Source organism: Hyaena hyaena, unplaced genomic scaffold (genome assembly GCF_003009895.1).
Source record: "Hyaena hyaena isolate Hyena2069 unplaced genomic scaffold, ASM300989v1 scaffold_49, whole genome shotgun sequence".
Classification (NCBI taxonomy): Eukaryota; Metazoa; Chordata; class Mammalia; order Carnivora; family Hyaenidae; genus Hyaena; species Hyaena hyaena.
In genome coordinates, this window is record NW_024080681.1 from 1,748,851 (window position 1) to 1,769,042 (window position 20,192).

General features: G+C 38.9%; 1 protein-coding gene across 2 annotated transcripts in view; it reads left to right on the forward strand.

Annotated features, from left to right (window-relative positions):
- Positions 1–1,912: 1,912 nt before the first annotated feature.
- The window catches only part of AQP9 (aquaporin 9), a 46,763-nt gene continuing 28,483 nt past the window's right edge, over positions 1,913–20,192 (forward strand). Inside the window, exons 1-2 of one of the 2 annotated variants that reach the window (XM_039230650.1) lie at positions 2,310–2,373; positions 15,534–15,696. Coding sequence is in view for 1 of the 2 variants with exons in the window: in XM_039230649.1 (XP_039086580.1) it covers positions 2,260–2,373 (114 nt within the window). In the remaining variant the exon portion in view is untranslated. Of the gene's footprint in view, positions 2,374–15,533; positions 15,697–20,192 lie in introns of both variants that reach the window. The other variant, XM_039230649.1, reaches the window with a different exon arrangement.

A 20,192-nucleotide genomic window follows, 5' to 3' on the forward strand; every position in this document is an offset into this window, starting at 1 on the left:
TATGACCACTTTAGGCACCCTAAAATCCCCTTCCCACCACATATCCTGGTTGATTTTTTTTAAAACTCAAATTTGGTGGTGGTATATTCTCATCTAAACCACCTTCATGGCTTACCATTGCTTTGCCCTGAATATGATTTATAGGGCTCAGTATGTATGGTCTGACTCCCACCGATGGCTCCAGGTTCATTTTGCACCACGTTCCTTCACTGTCTCTGTGAGCCAGCCAGTAGGTTGGCCAGAACACCATACTGTTCCCACCCCCACTCCGCAAGGCCATTGAACATGCACTTCCTTCCCCCACTTCATGTAGTTAAGCCCTATGCTTTCTTCTGATCTCAGCTCAGACATGATTTCCTTGGAGAAGCCATCAGAGATATCTCCACTGAGGCGAACCCCCCCTCTTTTATTTGCTCATGAAGTATGTCTTACATCTTTATAGCATACATCTCAATTGTGATTTCATATTTCTGTGTGTACGATTATTTCACCTATGTCTGTCTTCTTCATTAGACTCATTAGACTCTGTAAAGGGCAAGAACCCTGTGTGCTTTGCTAAATGTAGTGCTTGGCACATAATGGGTATGCCATAAATATTTCTTAGATGAGTGAATAAACAGACCAAAGAACACCCTTGTGTGATATTAGTTGTAGTCACAGCAATAAAGTCCTGTTTCTCTGGTCCATACACTGGGACTTGGGAATAGTGTAGTCACAAGTAATCCTTCTGAACAATGGTATCCATGATAACTTAACCAAGAATGAAAGCCAGAAAGCTGCACTCTTATCCTGGCTCTGCAATGGTGTGCCCTCAGGTAAGTTATAATTACTTTAGGTCTAAACTCTATACCTCATCTATAGATTAAGTATCTCCTTCTGTCTGTGGACTGTCAGCAGCTGTTTTCTCGAGATCTCACCTCCTTCCCTTCCTGCCTGTCTCCTCAGTTGGAAATGACTGTAGGCCTTCTGCAAAGTAGGGAAAGGCCCAAAACAGAGCTGACTTCTCTGTGGGAGGATTGGGAGGAAGCACAAAGAGTGGGTACTCATTCCATGGGACTGCCTTGGTATTCAAAAACAACGGATGCATTCTATCTCTTCAGACAAACTAGCTTTAAAAAGCAAGGCTTAAATATTGGACATGCCAGAAAGCTAGTCCTAAACAATTTGTTGCCTATAAGGATGATAATTTATCAAACTTAAATGGCATAACCTAGAAGTCGTATTAAGAGTATTTACCCCCTTTCTTGTTTAACTGGGATGGCATATACTCAAACTGATCTCTTTCTGGCTCAGTGATCTCCAAGCAATATAGAGTTTCAAGCTGTTATTGTTTACTTTCTATGAATTTTGCTTAAATGTTTCATGGTAAATGAAGGGGAGAATCTAGATTTTCAAACTGAAATCCTCCTTCAGAAGAAAGTCAACAAGTTGCTTTCTCCATCCTTCTAATTCTTAGATCCCGATCTATCCTCAGAGATGAAACCCAGCCACAGTAACCAAGGAAGAGATCCATCCTGTCCTAAAGACTTGCAGTGTAAAACTTGCAGTGGTCTCTCTGTATGTTAATTTCTCCATCTCTAGAATGGATGTAGTTGTTCTTACCACCATGAGGGAGGTGTCATTAAATCACTGAAATGATATTGGAAGAAAACAAGAGGGATTAATCTTGCAGAACAACACATCTGTATTTTCTTCATATTCTCTGATGTGCATGAAATGTTCCTTCAGAAGAGAATGTTTACACTGGATGTATGTGTACCTGATATGACAGTCCCAAACTACACCCCAACCACCCACTTCTGAACAGGAGGGGGGAAAAAAAACCAGAAGCCTGCAATTGTGTAACATGCAAATCTCTTCTGGACGGGAGCCCATCGCTGTGGTTTGGCAACACAACCAGCACAACATCTCTTCTCTCATCTTTTGAAAACAAAACAAAACAAAAACCAATAGAGAAAAAATTACCTTGAGAATAAAGGTAATGATTAATCTATCAGGCACAAAAAGGATCGTTTGGGGGATTTCAGGTTCTAACTTGCTAATTCAAATAAACAACAGTGAACTGGAGACGACAATTTCACCAGAAGAGGATTAAGTCACGGGTTCTAATTGGGACAGTGTCTGTACAGTCAGAGAATCTCACCAGACATCTCCAGGAATCTGTGAGCAGTTGTCAAAACTTCCATTTTCATGTGTGAGTGAAGTAGGGACCAGAAGGAGCAGGTACTGGTGGAGAGTGGTCCTTGGAGAAATCCCAAGATGCAGCCTGGGAAAGGACAAAAGGGGAAGAAGAGCTTCAAGCAAAGATTGGTCTTGAAGAGCAGCTTAGCTAAAGAAACAATTTCTGAGTTCTTGGGCACCTTTATAATGATCGTAAGTGTTTCCTGAATTCTGACCCAATTATGCCTTCCTTTCTACCTAGCTGGTAATGAATCCTTTTCTTTTCTTTTCTTTTCTTTAAGTTTGTTGCTAGATTCATCTCTTCCTGGGCTGTTTCGCTACATACTGGCCACAGGTTGGGTTTCTATTTACTCATTTCATTTATTCACAAGAGTTGATGGGGGTAGGAGATGGGGAGTGAACTACTTTCTTCACTACAGAGATTTACTGAGACTCTGAACTGGCTTTGATTTAAGTTAGCCATTAGTAACTTTTCTCACTGGTTAATTGATTTATACCTTGTTTATTTCCCACAAATATTGAAGTGACTCAGTCACTTGAAATAAGGATTGGCAGTCAATAAATATGAATGGCAAGAAACAGCTCAGTATTACAAGTGCTTGGCAAAGATGTGTTGTCTATCACTTGACTTCTAACAAGTTAGAAATTGCACTACGTAGAAATATGCATTCTGCAATCATCCAGCTTTGGTTTTACCTCATTTTCCCCTTTTTACCTTAAACGGATCTCTAAAGATCTTCAATGAGACAGTTACAAAAACCCTGTGTGTGTGTGTGTGTGTGTGTGTGTGTGTGTGTGTGTGTGGTTCTTATGTATATGTATATATATGTATATGTATATATATATATATATATATATATGTAAGGAAGGACTCAAGGATTTTGTCCAGAGAATTGCACAGCTATTAAGGAAAGACTGGACAGTATACTTAAGTGGCATAGGCTCTAAGCTTTCATCCTGTTGCATGCTATAACATTCTTTGGATCCTGAATTTTCAGCTGGAGCCAGAAAATTAAATGTTCACTTATTCTCATATGCAACAACTACTGACTTTAACTTGCTTTAAAAAAAATCCACTCAAGGGGCTCCTGGGTGGCTCATTTGGTTAAGCATCAGACTTTAGCTTAGATCATGATCTCACGGTTTGTGAGTTCGAGCCCTGTGTTGGGCTCTGTGCTGACTGCTCAGAGCCTGGAGCCTGCTTTGGATTCTGTGTCTCCCTTCTTTCTCTGCCCCTCTCCTGCTTGTGCTCTCTCTTCTCTCAAAAATAAATAAACATTAAAAATTTTTTTAAAACCACTCAAAGATTCCCTACTTCAGGTATTAGTAATATCATTTTTCTTAAAGTTATAGTGACTTGTCCATAAATTTAAAAGTTCTTGGTTATGTACAGCATGGTGACTACAGTTAGTAAAACTGTATTGCAGATTTGAAAGTTGCTAAGAAGAAAGATCTTTAAAGTTTGTTACCAGGAGAAAAAAAATTGTAACTATGTTGTGATAAATGTTAACCAGATTTATTTTGCTGATCATTTCATAATATATATAAATATCGAATCATTATATTGTACACCTGAAGCTAATATAATGTTTACAAGTCAGCTATATCTCAGAATAAAGTTCTTGGCTTTATATAAATATGTAATAATTTAGGAGAATAAGCCAAGATCAAGAAACAAATTGAACTCAAAAAATCGAACTAGTGTAAACTGAGAGAAAGTCCTAAGTTTTCTTGTCTCTGAGAGCCTCTTTTTATTGAATTCATTCAAGTATTTTTGAGGCATATGGACAGCAATTTGCACTCCTTCTTGATGGCCCTCACTTACTGGAGTTAGGAATGCGGATGGGAGGGTGAGTGTTTGAAGGAAAAGGGAGAAAATAAAAGCCCATAATTCTTCTGATCTTACTCTGTGCTCTCAGGGAGACAAAAACTCATCGTGTTACTTGCAATTTGGTCCCAAAGAAGTAAGTAGATGTCACCACAGGCTCAATGCAGCTCTATGGTGACCTGTGGTACTGAGAAGTAAAGCCAATTCAGTTACTGTCTGTAGCAGTCTGCAGAAAACACAGAGGAGGAAGTGAACTCAACAATCATTTTGCAACTGAAAAAGTTAAAAAAAAAACCCTCCTTTTTAAAAAATTTAAACCCTTCTTTCTTAACGAGAAGCTGTTTCTTAATCCCTTCCCCTCCGAGTTGAGTAAGTAAAAGTTGCTGTCAGCCATTTACTCATACAACTAGGAGCATGTCTTCCCCTCGTATTCAAGGTGGGAACTAAAGACATAATATGTTCATAGCATATGTTGAAAAATTAAACTTTGTGTCTCTGGCCAAAGCCAATAATTTCCTAAATGATTTATTTCCATCTACATTGTACACTTATTTTTTAAAGCAAACTCTGATGGAATCCATAATTGTGATTATCATATTTTTATTAAGGCTTGGGGGTATATACGCCAGAAGTTTTTCCACAACACAGTATTTTTTTCTAACCAGTTAATCTATGTGGCTTTGCTCAACTCTTAGCCAAAATAATTATTTCTGCTTTATTAGAAACTGTGCATATTGTGTTGCTTTGTATGGGAAAAAGCTTTGCCTGTTGATAAGGCATGGGCAAAAGGGAACATAAAAAAAAGATGGCAGAGAATATGCAGGACTCATATTCTTTAAATTTGGTTTTCCCCCCAGACCCTGAGAGTCTGGTGCCATTTCCCCCCTTCCTCTTAAAAACCTGTTCTTTAGAAGAAGCATCTTAAACTCATTTATACCATGGCGCAAATGACTGATAAGACCCACCGGTAGCATTAAGGTCCATGAAAAATTCTTTGTAAACTACAACTAAAAACAGCAATAACTAGGTTATAAGCCAAAGAACTAGCTCTAATCTGGGCCTATAGACATGGGATATGTATACCTTTTCACCTTTGCTAGTGCCAGGGAGAGGGCTTGCCTAAAATATAGAAGAGGTTTCAAAGCCTTGGGCTGCAAAGGTAGGAAAGGAGTATGTATTAAGTACCTTCCATATGTTAGCTTCTTTACATACATTTGTTTAATCCTACAATAGTTGCATTGGCAAGGCTTTATTATCACTCATAAACAATTGAGCCCAATGAGGGCTCAAAGAGATGAAGTCACTGGCCCAAACCTGGAAAGCCCTGTACTGGCATTCTTTCTAATTCTAGAGCTTACACTTCCCCCCATTGCTGGAGTTCCTTCCACACTGTCCTTGAAAGAGAGTAAATCAGACTCTTTCCACTTTAACATCTCCATAGATTGGAGCCATGAATTAGCTCTCATTAATTTTTGGGCATTTTAGTTTAACTGGTGGGCAACTGATGAGGCCAGAGCTTTCTGAAGCAGAAAAGACTGCTCCACAGGGGCCAACATGTATGAGAGGAAGGGAGAGAAAAGGGAATTGCTCAGCCTCCTGCACATGGCTCTGGGCCTGGGGATTTCAAGCTGCACATTAGTACCCACTGTATGGAAAGCTCCTGAGGTAGGAAATACTCATAAAATGCTGGCTCCCTTTCCCAGTTCTCATCCCTTGCCCCTTCTACTTCAGAGTCTTCATAGTCCTTGAAAACAGCTGCTTTGTCTCCTTCTGGACATCTTGCAGGCTCCTTTCCCCAACATCTGCCACAGAACTCTGCACATTCATAAATGGGGCCCCATAAATGTGTGTTCAATTAAAATGTCTTTTGGGGGCTGAAATTCCCAGAATCTCTAGTTGTGTCTTATAGTGGCTATGTTTACTCCTCACTACTCTATGCACCCTTTCATGTCTTCACTTGTTTCCGGATTCTTTGATACAGAGTTCATCCTATTGAAGATGCTGAGGTGAACAGCCCAGCAAGCAGCTATTATTTCCTTCTGTGGTGGAAGGGCACCTTTCCAGAGCAGGATTTATGAGTGGGTGATCATCTGCTTGTGTATTGGGAAAGACTCTAAATTCTTGTCTCACTGTCAAGCTCGCACATTAGAGATCTACCTTTTGGTATCTCTAAGGATGAAAAAATGTAAATACTTCTGCTAAAAGTAATAACCTCAGTCTGTGCCCTGAAGGAAAAATAGAATGAGCAGAGACCTGGGACACAGGATATGGAGGGCATAAGGGAGTGGGCAGTGCAGCAGGGAGGGAAGAAGTGAGCTGGATGGTAATGAGAAATGTCAAACCCCACAGTGATTTCCATATCTGCTCCTGCCTTCCCCATGACTTCATCACCAAACTTCCCATCTTGCCAAAGTCACTGAGTTTGCCATTCTGTTCTTGGAGAGATCTCAGATATGCTAACTATAGAAATTCTGGGCCTTTAAAATTATTATTACAAAATGTACTCAGATCTTAGAGTGAGTCTATTCCATATTGGAGAGCTTTTGTAACAAAAGAATATATGGTTAGCATTTAGAGTAAAATAGGAAAATTCTTAAAATAAGCCAGTTCTTAAAATAAGAAGCTTTGCAGGACATAATTCACGACATTTGGGACTGCTACCAATTTAGAATTTCCAGGTACTAGTAGGACACCTCTGAGAAAGGGATGAATAGATGCTGCTGGTCCCTCTTATTGACGGGGAAGCTGACGCACAGATTGATGCAATCATATATCCTTTGAGTCTGGGTGGAGCCAAGGTGCCCTGCCTTAAGCATGACCTTGCTCTTTTTTCCACTGTGTTTTCCCTCCAAGAGGCATAGAGTACCTTTTCATATAGATTGTTTTTTACAGTTCCATTATAGTTAATATACAGTGTTATATTTCAGGAGTACAGTATAGCAATTCAACTATTCTATATATTACCCAGTGTTCATCATTACTCAGCACTCTTAATCCTCTTTACCTATTTCACCCATCCCCAACCCACCTCCCCTCTGGTTACCAGTTTGTTCTCTAGAGTTAAGAGTGTGTTTTTGGTTTGTCTCTTTTTGTCTTTGCTTATTTTGTTTCTTAAATTCCACATATGAGACAAATCATGTGGTGTTTGTGTTTCTCTGACTGACTTAGTTTGCTTAGCATTATATCTCTAGATCTGTCCATGTTGTTGCAGATCTCATATAGATTCTTGTTTATTGTTATATCTTTCCTGGGAGGAAGGGGGGGAGAGAGAGCGAGGGAAAGGGAAAGAGACAGAGAGAGAAAGGTATGAACTCCATTTTGCCAGGTGGGAGAAAAAGGTATAGCATAATTAAGAGGTTCACCCAAGGTCACCCAGCCCATGAATGCAAGAGCTGGGCTTGATATCTTGGCTTGAGTTATTCCTAAGGTACCATTGTTTGATGAGGATTATTAACTCCTTTCATGGTAAAGCTCAAGAGAAATTTACTAATTTTATAGGCTAAAATACATTTGATAATAAATGTATCAAACGATGATTTTGTAGAACAGACATGATCCCGGCAGATAAATTTTAGAGAAGCTCTATTAGCATAGAGTTTACGGACCACTTCAGTACCTACAAGCACACTCAAAGCTCTTGTAACACTAGGGTTCTGAGATGGTTCAGTCACATCTTTGTGTCTCTAATGAACACATTGACCATGCATTGCACTGTGTTTCGTCTAGAGCTTCTGTTTTCTGGATTCTCTCTGAGGCCACCCTGTGGCTCAGAGCAAAGCACCAACAAGCAAGTGGGAATAAAGAGACAACATAACTCTCCTGTCTCACTTTCTTGCTCAAAAGTCATCTGCCCTTTCTCTGATTCCTCTCTGCTTGGTCTGGCTTATGGCTTTGCAAAGACCTGCCCCGCCCCAACCCTGGCTATCCATGAGGGTCCCACCGAGCTAGAGCTGTCAGTCTTTCAACAGATGATAGGCAGAAGTCTCTGCTGTCAGCAGTGCCTGACTGATTCTGGCCCCAAATGCCATGTCTGCCGGAGCAATGGGGGAATCTGCTATCCTCAGGCTCCCACAAGCTGGCTTCGGAATGAAGTGTTCTCTGTTGTCCGACCTCTGTGTCTTTCAGACGAGGAAACAGAGACCCACACACTCACAGAATTCTGTCAAATGATTTTTCCACCATAGTCAATCCCACCTGATTCTTATTGTTTACTTATGATTTTAGCTTAGTTCTCAGCCTCTCATGGATTTGTACTTCCGAACTGGGGTGTTCTGTCACTTGAAGAAAGTCCCAGGTTCTAAATATGAAAGTGTGGAAGAACTAAGCTTGGAAGGTTCTACATGGGCTCTTGTCTGTTACCTTTAGCGGGTGTGAGAAGGCTGATGCAGAAGTTTCTCTGCCTTCCAGCCTGGTGAGGAAGTGAAGACAAAAGATAGTGAAAGGGGTAAACATTTGTTGAGCATATACTATACCCAGACACTTGTTAGTTCTGGAAGAATCTCATGAGATAAGGGAATTGTTCTTCTTTTACAGATGAGGAAATGAAGGCTTAGTATGATCGAGCAATTAGCCCACAGGCAAATGTGTGGCAGAGCTAGGATTAGAATCAAATCTCTGGTTTCTCTTCACCACGCTGAAATTAACATTCTCATGTATGCTTCTGAACCTCCACTACCATTGCCTGAAACAATATATGTCACTGTTTTGTATGTTTTCAAAATGTACATACATGGCTTCATTGTTTGTATACCTTCTATGATTTGAAAATTTCCTCCCAAATACACTCTGAGGTTTACCTATTTGGGGACATGTAGATGTGGGCAGTTCATTTTATTTTTGTGGTATGGTAGGTTTATGTATCCATTCCCCTCTTGAACTGTTATGTGGTTTGCAATACATTACCAACACTGCTGCAGTGAACATCTTTGCACACATCCTTGCATGTGTCACACAGTTCTTTTGAGAATGTACTCAGAAGTAGGTTTGGTGACCCTAGGGCATGTGAATCTTCAACTTCACACATATTATAAAATTCCTCTTCAAACAGGTTTTAAATTTATAGTACCATCAGCAGCTTATGAGTTCCTATTTTCCATGTACTCATCGACCCTTGATATTATCCAACTTTTAGATTTTTGCCCATTTGACATATAAGAAACCGTGGTGCCTGGGTGGCTCAGTTGGTTAACGGTCTGACTGTTGATTTCGGCTCACGGTGTCTGAAATCGAGCCCTGAGTCAGGCTCTGTGCTGATGGTGCGGAGCCTGCTTGGGATTCTTTCTCCCTCTCTCTGTGCCACTCCTTCATGCGTGTTCTCTCTCTCTCTCTCTCTCTCTCAATAAATAAATAAACTTAAAGAAAAGAAATAGAATTTCATTAGTAGTTTTAATGAATTCCTAGTGCAATCAACCATCTTTTTCATGTTTACTGAACCTTTAGATTGCCTCTTCTGTAAATTGCCTGCTTATTATATCCTCTGCATTTTTAAACTTTTTCTTACTGATTATAATAGGATATCGATATTTTGTGTTTTCTTATTATAGCTTAATGTCTTATTTTTCATATTTAAGCCTTTAAACCATTAGAAGTTATTTTGGTGTATGACGTAGAATAGGTGCTCTTTATCTGGTAGGATAGCCAATTGTTTCAGTAACGTATCTGACCAGTCTGTTCTACTTCTATTGATTGTGATGACATCCTAGTCCAGTTAGATAGAGATCATATATCAATTTGTTTATAAAGGTGGTTGTATGTCTAGGGGCACCTGGGTGGCTCAGTCGGTTAAGCGTCCGACTTCGGCTCAGGTCATGATCTCATGGTTCGTGGGTTCGAGCCCCGCATCAGGCTCTGTGCTGACAGCTAGTTCAGAGCCTGGAGCCTGCTTCGGATACTGTGTCTCCCTCTCTCTCTAACCTTCCTCTGCTCACGCTGTCTCTCTCTCTCTCTTTCAGAAATAAATAAAAAAAACATTTAAAAAATTTTTTTAAAAAGGTGGTTGTATGTCTAAACTTTTTTTAGTTCTAGTAATTTCTCTGTCCAAACCAGCACCAAAGCCATATATTTTTGTTATAATTCTTTTCTTTTTTTTCTTCCAAGTTTTTATTTAAATTTAAGTTAGTTAACCAATAGTGCAGTATTGGTTTCAGGAGTAGAACCCAGTGATTCATCACTTACATGTAACACCCAGGGCTTTTCACAACAAGTGCCCTCCTTAATGCCCATCATTCATTTAGCCCAACCCCCGTCCCACCTCCCCTCCAGCAACCCTCACTTTGTTCATTATAGTTAAGTGTCTCTTATGATTTGCCTCCCTCTCTGTTTTAATCTTATTTTATTTTTCCTCCCTTTCCCTTATGTTCATCTGTTTTGTTTCTTAAATTCCGCATGAGTGAAATCATATGGTATTTGTCTTTCTCTGACTGACTTATTTCACTTAGCATAACACACTCTAGTTCCATCCACATCTTTGCAAACGGCGAGATTTCACTCTTTTTGATGACTGAATAGTATTCCATTATACCTATACATATACATATATATGTTATATAACAATATATAACATATATGTGATATATATACACCACATATATATTATATATATACACACCACATCTTCTTTATCCACTCATCAGTCGATGGACATTTGGGCTCTTTCCGTGATTTGGCTATTGTTGATAGTGCTGCTATAAACATTGGGGTGCAGGTTATAATTACTTTCTAAATTATTTTTGTTATCTCGTTTTTTTTTTCCCTTATTTTTTCAATACCTTCTTGGCTATTTTTAACCCTTTATTCTGCCACGTGAATTTTAGGATCAGTTTATCAAGTTCTATAAATACCCTGTAGAGATTTTGACTGGAATTGCAATAAATTTATATATTATTCTGGAAAGAACTTACATCTTTAAAATATTGAAACTTCCATCCATGAACATGACATAGCTCTTCATTCATAGGTCTGCTTTTTACATTTATTTTAAGTTTTATAAGTTACTTGATATTAGCCATATGCATCTTTTTTTGATATATTCTAGGTACCTTGTGGTTGTTACTACTATTGTCAATGGTACACTTAAAAATAATGTTTTATAAAACAAATTATCTTTTCTAATTGGTTATTACTGGGTTTTAGGAGCAGCATTGATTTCTGTGTATTGATCTTGTATTCAGCAAACTCAGTAACTCTTATTAATGCAAGTATTATAGGTTATCTTGGATATTTTGTATAGTTCAGGACTGTCAAATACAATAGCCATTAGCCATGTATGGCTACTTAAATTAAAATTAAATTAAATTATTTTCTTCAGTCTTGCTAGGCCTAGTTTAGGTGTTTAAGAGACTTCTGGGTACACGGGACAACATGGATGTGGAACTTGTCCCCCGGTGTGAAGTGTTCTATTGGATTGTGCTAGTACAATTTTTTTTTCTGAGAATACGAGAACTTATATTTTCTTTCTTTCTAGACCTTAAATATTTAATTTCTTCTTATTACCATGGTTAAAACCTTCTTAGTACAAGGTTATTAGAAGCTATAATTGTAGCATTGTTACTTTATTCCCAACTTAAAAGAATCTACTTCTCATGTTTTACCATTAAGTGTGATAGTTCTTGTAGGCTTTGGGTAGACATTCTTGATTTGGGTAAGGAAATTCCTAGCTACCCCTCATTTACTAAAAGTTTCTTTAGGGATGTTTATTGAATTTTTGAAAAATATCTCTTCTATATTTATTGAGATAAGCATAGGGGCTACTCTTTTATCTGTTGATGAAGAAAATTACATTAACAAATATTTTTAGCATTAAATCATCCTTACATTTCTGAGATGAATTTCCACCTAATTATGCAGTATTTGCAATGTTTTATTAAGGATTTGGACTATAAGTTATTTGTATTATATTGCCCTTTGCCTACTTTAATCACCAGCATTATATTAGCATCATGAAATGAAGTTCTTTCCCTCTTTTTATATTTTCTGAAATACTTTGTATAAAATAAGGATTACCTATTCCTTGAAGATTACTTAGCATATTCAGGAAAAAAAAGAGAGGGAGAGGGAGAGGGGAAGAGAGAGAGAGAGGTGTACAAGAAGATTTCTCTAAAACTTATGTCTAATTGTGTAATTTAGATTTTCCATTCTTTTTATAAAAATTTTTAATGTTTATTTATTATTTTGAGAGAGGGGGAGAGACAGAGAGAGAGAGCATGAGTACAAGTGGGGGAGGGGCAGAGAGAGAAAGAGACACATAATATGAAGCACAGGTTCCGAGCATTCTGCACAGGGCCCAATGTGGGGCTTGAACCCACAGAACTCTAGATCATGACCTGAGCCAAAGTCAGACACTCAGCCGACTGAGCCACCCAAGTGTCTCTAGATTTTCCATTCTTAATTACATTTTTATATTTTAGCAATTTATATCTTTTCCAGGAAACTGTACTTCTTTTGTGTTTTCAAACATAGTTTTTCAAAATTACTAATATTTTCAAAATCAATACAGTGAAAGCAATAATTCTGAAATAATTTTTCAAAGTATTTGCATATGGCCTTTAATATCTACTGTACTTGTGATGATACTCTCTCCAATTTTCATGTGTTTTTTTTTTGTTTTTCACTCCGTAATTTCTGCTTTGAACTTCTTTTTTAAAGTTCTTCTATTTTGAAAGAAAGAGAAAAGAGAAAGCATGAGTGGGGTGAGGCAGAGAGAGGAAGAGAGAGAATCCCAAGCAGGGGCTCAATCTCAAGAACCAACCTTGAGATCATGACCTGAGCTGAAATCAAGAGTCTGACCCTTTCCTGACTGAGCCACCCAGGCGCCCCGCCTCCCTTTTTAAGTGAACTTTCTTATATTTTTCCATCAAGTTGATCAGCTTTCTTTATTTCTCCCTTTTCTCCTGTGCTTGTTCTAAGAAGTTTTAATTATTTACCTTTACATCTTTAAAAAATGTATTCTAGAGTTAAGAAAGTTTAAAGAGAATCAACTTCTTTCCTTCTGAACCACACAAAAACTTTTTAAAATCCCGATTGTAATCAACCACTCCATCTTACACATCATTATTGTCTGATATTTAAATTCTACCTTCAATATTTTTAATATTGGAATTTTTAAGGTGATTACTTATTTAAATTTACTACCACTTATCAGTTTATTTGCTAATTACACATACATATATGCACTACTTTTAGGAGCAATTTCTTCTTTGTACAATTAAAAAACCTTTCTTTAGGAAATTTTTCAGAAAGGGTGTGTGAGGAACAAACTTTCTCCATCTTTGTTTGCCTAAATTTTTCTTTATTTCACTCTTAGGGTTCAGTGATTAGCTGATGAACTTGAGGTTGGTGATTGGGTTTGCTCTGCATTTTGCAGGTATCATCCCTATGTCTCTTGTTGCTGTTGACAAGTCTATTGTTCATCTAATTTTTGTTCTTTAACTGAATTCCTCTGGTTTCTATTAAGAGTTTCTCTTTTTATGTGGTACACACACACACACACACACACACACACACACACATACACATACACACACACAGAAATATTACACAGCCATAAAAAGGGGGGAGATCTTGCCTTTTGTGACAATATAGACAGATCTAGATAGAGGATATTATGCTAAGAGAAATAAGCCAGACGGAGAAAGACACCATACCATGTGATTTCACTCAGATGTGGTACCTAAAAAAAACATAACAAATGAATAAACAAAAAGCAGAATCAAGCCTATAAATACAGAGAACAAATTGGTGGTTGCCAGAGGGGAGGAGAATAGAGGACTGGGCAAAATGGGTGAAGGGGAGTGGGAGATACAGGTTTCTGGTTATGGAGTAAATCACAGGAATAAAAGTCATAGCATAGGGAGTCCAGTCAATGGTACTGTGACAGTGTTGTATGGTGACAGATGGTAACTGCACTGGGGATGAGCATAGCATAACATACAGAGAAATTGAATCATTATGTTGTACACCTAAAACCAATGTAACATTGTGTTTCAACTATATTGAAATTTAAAAAATTATAAAACAACAACAACAAAAAGAGTTTCTCTTTTTTTCCCCTTGAAATTTCACTACAATATGACTAGGGATTATTTCATTTTATACGTAATGCTCAGGATTCATTGTTTATCAGAATTTAAAGATTCACAATTTTTATGAATTCTAGAAAATTCTCAGTTTGATCACCTTGCCTCTCCTCCAGCCTCTCTACTTTCTTCTTTTGAAACTCCTATTAAATGTACATATATGCCTGACCCTCACATTTTTTTTGTTTATGTCTCGACCCTTCTCTCATATTTGTATCTCTTCATCTCTCCATGATGAATTTTATGTAGTTGTCTCAAATCTATTTTCCACTTCATGAATTCCCCACTCTGTTGTATCTAGTCTTTTAATATATTCATTAAGTCTTTAGTTTCATTAATATGTTTTCATTTCTAGAAGTTTTATTTGGTTCTTTTCAAAAATTGCTTTTCTTTTCTCTTCTTATGTGTTTATTTCTTTTATCTTTTTAACTCGTTAAAGCCTAATGTACTGATGATATTTTATGACTGTTCTGTTCATCTCAAGTTTTGGGGGAGCTAATAATCCTGTTTATTTTCCTCACTCTCATTCAAAAAAGATCATTCCCTTTATGTTTTGTAACTTTGTACTGGAAACTCTTCAGGAGGGTTTGCTTTTCTCTGTAGGAATTCTATATGGCCTGCGTTGTGGCATTCTTCTTCCACAGCAGGGTCACATTTGTTTCTGGGCCTTGCCCAGGTATATCACCAACAGGAAATGATTGTTGTAAAGTGGAAAACAAGGAAAGGAAGACTGATGAATGTGCACGCCCTGCTGAAGACCACTCTTCCCCAAAAAAGTGGCACTCTGCAGGGCATCTGGGTGGCTCAGTCCTTAGCCTGTTAAGTGTCTGACTCTTGGTTTCCGCTGAGGTCATGATCTCACAGTTTTGTGGGTTCAAGCCCCACATCAGGTTCTGCACTGACAGTGCAGAGCCTGCTTTGGATTCTGTGTCTCCCTTTCTCTCTATTTTCACCCCCTCACTCTCTCTCTCTCTGTCTCTCTCTCTGTCTCTCTTTTTGTCTCTCTCAAAAATAAATAAATAAACATTTAAAAAATGGCTCTCTGCTCCCTTTCCCCCACATGGGATGTGTGACCAGGAAAGACTAATTAGGAAATCCCATGCTTTCTCCAAATAAAGCTGATTCTCTGCTAGTCTTTACAGCCTGAGTCAGGATCAGCTGGAGGAGAACTTTCCTATAGACTTCCCCTTGTCAACAGTGAGCATGAAGGGCCAGACTAGCCTGGAAAATTTTAGAGTTCCAAAGGACCTGGGGAGAAAAGCCTGTTCTGGGTCATTGATCTAAAGGCTACAGATTCCTAAAGCCAAACAATTCTGCCAGACAGAACTCTTGTTTTGGATCCCTGAGTTTGAATTTCGACTCAGAAAACTTGCTACTTTCATTGACTTTCAAAGAGGAAGTATTTTTGTTTTCTACTTTCCAGAGTGGGTTTGGTTGTTTTTTTTCCTTAGTGACAAAGCCCCATTGCAACATGTTTCCATTACTTGACAAGAAAGGAGAACATGGAAATGACAGCAGACGTTGTATCCTCTTTACTCATCAGCCTTGTGATGAAGATATACTCATCAGCATAAAGTGACGGACTGGGAGGAAGAGAAGCCTCATAAAAGTGAGGTAGCCGATAAAACTGATCAAAATGGTACAACAGCCCAGCAACAAAATCTACTCCATACTTGCAGTGGGCACCTTATTTCATGCCTGAGGTAGGATTGCTGAGCCCACTGAACCCACAAAGCAAAGCAACTATTTTAAGGGAAAATATGTCAGCAAAATGTGTCCCCCTCCTCCATCATGACAGGTTGGCTGGTCATGCGAAGACATACAGTCCTGGCAGGACCAGCCAAGACCAAAAACGACCTGAGGACTTCATCTCTCTCCCAGCCTAGAATCAGCCCACATGCCTTAGTCTCTGTTTCAAAGTTTAGATTTTCTAAGAAGGAAACCTCCTGATAAACCTATGCCTCTGTCAACAAATAAGTGATTAAAGAAATTGGGGTGCATCCTTACAATGAACTCCTGTGTAGGAATTAGAGATAATGAGGCCAGTTTTTATGCTGTTATGAAAAGATTCATTAAGCTAACAAATTGAAAAGTCAGCAGAAAATGGTATGTATAAAATACTCCTATTTGTATAAACACACACACATGTTTACAGAATAAACACACACACATACAGACACACACACACAGACACATACATTTTTACAGAATATAGCAGGAAGTATTGACATTATTTACTATAAAGAATAAACTATAAAATCTGGGAGGGGAAAGAGACAAATTTCTTTTTTTTTAAGTGTATGTATTTGAGAGAGAATGCTTGTGCACAGGGGAGAGGCAGAGTGAGAAGGGGACAGAGGTTCTGAAGCAAGGTCTGCTCTGATAGCTGAGAGCCTGATGCAGGCGAGATCATGGCCTGAGCCAAAGTCAGATGCTTAACTGACTGAACCACCCACACACCCCAAGAGACAGATTTCTTATATTTTATTATATACCTTTTGTATTTGAAAATTTTTTTACATATTTGTGTATATTTTCCTCAATCCCCTGCCCCACTTAAAAGAGCTGATTCAGCAGATTTTCTCCATTCCAAGTGTTTTAGGAAGTTGCTCATAATCTGTTCTGAAGAACACTAGTTCCATGAAATGCAAATAAGAATTAAGTTAAATAAAACATGCTTTCCATCCCAAATATGTTTGGAAAACGCTGGGTTAAACCAAATTAAGCAGTTTCTTCAACTACAGGACTTATCAGAGCTTTTAATATTTACTATAAACTCTAAGAGGGGAATAGAATCTATAGTTGTCTCTGGACTTACTTGACCACAAATTCTTTTTTTACTTTTATTTCTTAATGTTTATTCATTTTAAGGGGGGGCAAAGAGAGAGGGAGAGAGAGAGAATCTCAAGCAGGCTCCTCTCTATCAGCATAGAGCCCGACCCAGCCCGATTTCATAAACCGTGAGATCATGACCTGAGTTGAAATCAACAGTCAGACGCTTAACCAACTGAGCCACCCAGGGACCCCAACAAATCCCTTCTTAAATTCCACACATGAGTGAGATCATATGGTATTTGTCTTTCTCTGACTGACTTATTTTGCTTAGCATATCTTCTAGATCCATCCATGACCCTGCAAAAGGCAAGATTTCATTCCTTTTTACGGCAAAATAATATTCCATTGTGTATATATATATATATATATATATATATATATACCACATCTTTTTCTTTATCCATTCATGTGTCATTGAACACTGGGGTGCTTCCATAATTTGACTATTGTAAATAATGATGCAATAAATATAAAGGTGCATATATTTTTTTGGATTAGTGTTTTCATATTCTTTGAGTAAATACCCAGTAGTGTGATTACTGTATTATATGGTAACTCTATTTTTAATTTTTTGAGGAACATCCATACTGTTTTCCACAGTGGCTGCACTCGCTTGCATTCCCACCAATAGTGCACAAGGGTTCCTTTTTCTCCACATTCTCACCAACACATGTTGTTTCTTGTTTCTTATTTTAGCCATCTGGCAGGTGTGAGGTGATAGCTCATGGTAGTTTTGATTTGCATTTCCTTGATGATGAGCGATGTTGAACATGTTTTCACGTGTCTGTTGGCCATCTATGTGTTCTCTTTGGAGAAAAACTGGAATAATACAGAGAAGATTAGCATGGGCCCTGCACAGATCCCTTTTTATTTTAGGAGCATTTCGTGGAACTGATGGTCTGTGGAACATACTTTGGGAATTGCAGGCCTGGAATGAATCTAAGAAACAAGTTAGCCTCAGAATTCCTGTCTTCAGCTATCTTTCAGATTAACATTGTTAGGCCACTCTGAATAAAGGAGAGCTGTCCTTGGGGTGCCTGGGTGGCTCTGTTGGTTAAGCATCCAACTTGGGCTCATGTCATGATCTGACGGTTTGTAGGTTCGAGCCCCACATCAGGCTCTCTGCTGTCAGTGCAGAGCCTGCACTGGATCCTCTGACTGTCTGTCTCTCTCTGTCCCTCCCTGCTCACATGCTTTCTCTGTCTCTCTCAAAAATAAATAAATATTTACCAAAATAAGGGGGGTGGGGAAGGGAGGAGAGACCTGTCCTTAGCAACCCTCCATCTATGTCCAGCATAATCAAACCCAGTTATCCTAATATGAACACTCATACTTTACTAAATAGATGTTTAATTACTTCTTAATTCTAACCCAGAGATCATGATCAAGTTCTTGTCCAAGCTAGGATTATTTTGGATGAGTTGAGGGACATCAACTCCTAATGTAGGTCAGAAAAGGAGAGCATTGTTCTTTTCAGCCTATGAGAAGGAATGATGTTTAATCACCTTATATTTCTGAGGCCCAAGTTTGTTCTTGGTCCTATTTGCTACTCAGAGAGCACTGAGGTTGGCCATCTGCCCATTCACCTGGTTCTCAAATTTCAGATTCCTCTGTCTTCATGAGCTAGCCCTAACATCATCTCTTTTCAAGTACAGCTGGTTCTTCAGGGGTGATTGATCTTATCCTGATATTCTCTCAGGCTACGCATCACCAAATACTTTATTTTTAACCAGCATGTCCAGGTTTCAGTCATGGGTTTTTTTGTGACTATTTTTGTTATGACTGAGAATATTTGATTTTCCAGTTGGAAAACTAACTGACTGGAAAGCTGTGCCTAAACACGCATTCTGTCCTAATAAAGGGAACAAACAGATCCACCAAAACAGCAGCAGGTGGCACAGAAGGGACACAGAGCTAGGGATCAGAAGACCTGGTTTCAGACTCCGATTCTGCAACTTATTAGCTGTATGAATTCTGTCAGGCTGTCCAGTCTTCCACTTTTTTTTGTTTTTATCTTAATTCCAGTTAGTTGGTATACAGTGTAATGTTAGTTTCAGGTGTACAATATAGTGAGTCAACACAACCCAGTGGTCAACACATCAAGTGCCCTCCCTAATCCCCATCACCTATTTCACCCATTCCCCCGACCCCAATCATTGGTTTGTTCTCTACAGTTAAGAGTCTATTTCTTGGTTTGTCTCTCTCCAGCCTTCCACTTTTTATTTTATTTTTCAAAGTTGTTTTTAACATTTGTTTATTTTTGAGAGAGAGAGAGACAGAGCACAAGCCTGGGAGGGTCAGAGAGGGAGACACAATCTGAAGCAGGCTCCAGGCTCTGGGCTGTCAGCACAGAGCCTGACGCAGGGCTTGAACCCACGAACGAGGGATCATGACCTGAGCCGAAGTCAGATGCTTAACTGACTGACCACCCAGGGGTCCCAACCTTCCACTTTTTAAATGCAGATTAAATGTTGGGAGGAATAATGGAACTAATATACGTGACTGTGTGGTACACGTGCTATTAACGTTTGCTCATTCACCTAGCCAATGGTCACAATTATGTGTAGTCAAACCTGGGCCCTGTCTCTGTGAATATGAGAAATTCTCGTAACCTCTCTAAACTTCACTCCCTTGTTTGCAAAATGGAACAAGTAAGAGGACTTGACTCATAGGGTTGTTGTGAGGCCCAATGGGCTGATGTTTGGAAAGTGCCTCGCTCATAAAAAGCACTCAATTAAATTTTAGTTGTTGTTGTTTCTATTATCATGACATGTTCCAGTGGATATCGTCACAAAAACTAAACAGATATATGATAGGCAGGATGTGGAGCTTCTGGTAACACACACCTACAGCACAGGCTGAAGGGCCAAGGTTTGCAAGGCAATATTGCCAGATTGGCTTTTGTTCTCCTTCCTCTCCAGCTACAAAAAGCAAAACGTTTATAGAAGGAGGGGGACCTCTGGCCAAGCCCCAAAGTGACTCCCTTCTCAAGAATGGAGACTGTGTGGGGCGCCTTTGTGGTTAAGTCGGTTAAGCACCTGACCCTTGATTTCGGCTCAGGTCATGATCTCACGGTTCATGAGTTCAAGCCCGGCATCAGGCTCTGTGCTGACAGTGCGGAGCCTGCGTGGATTCTCTCTCTTTCTCTCTCTCTCTCTGTCCTTCCCCAACTCATGCAGTCTCTCTCTCTCAAAATAAATGAACTTAAAAAAAAATAACAGAGACTGTGTTTTGGGTCTCCCTATCACTGCTACCTTAAAGCCTTGCCCATAGTC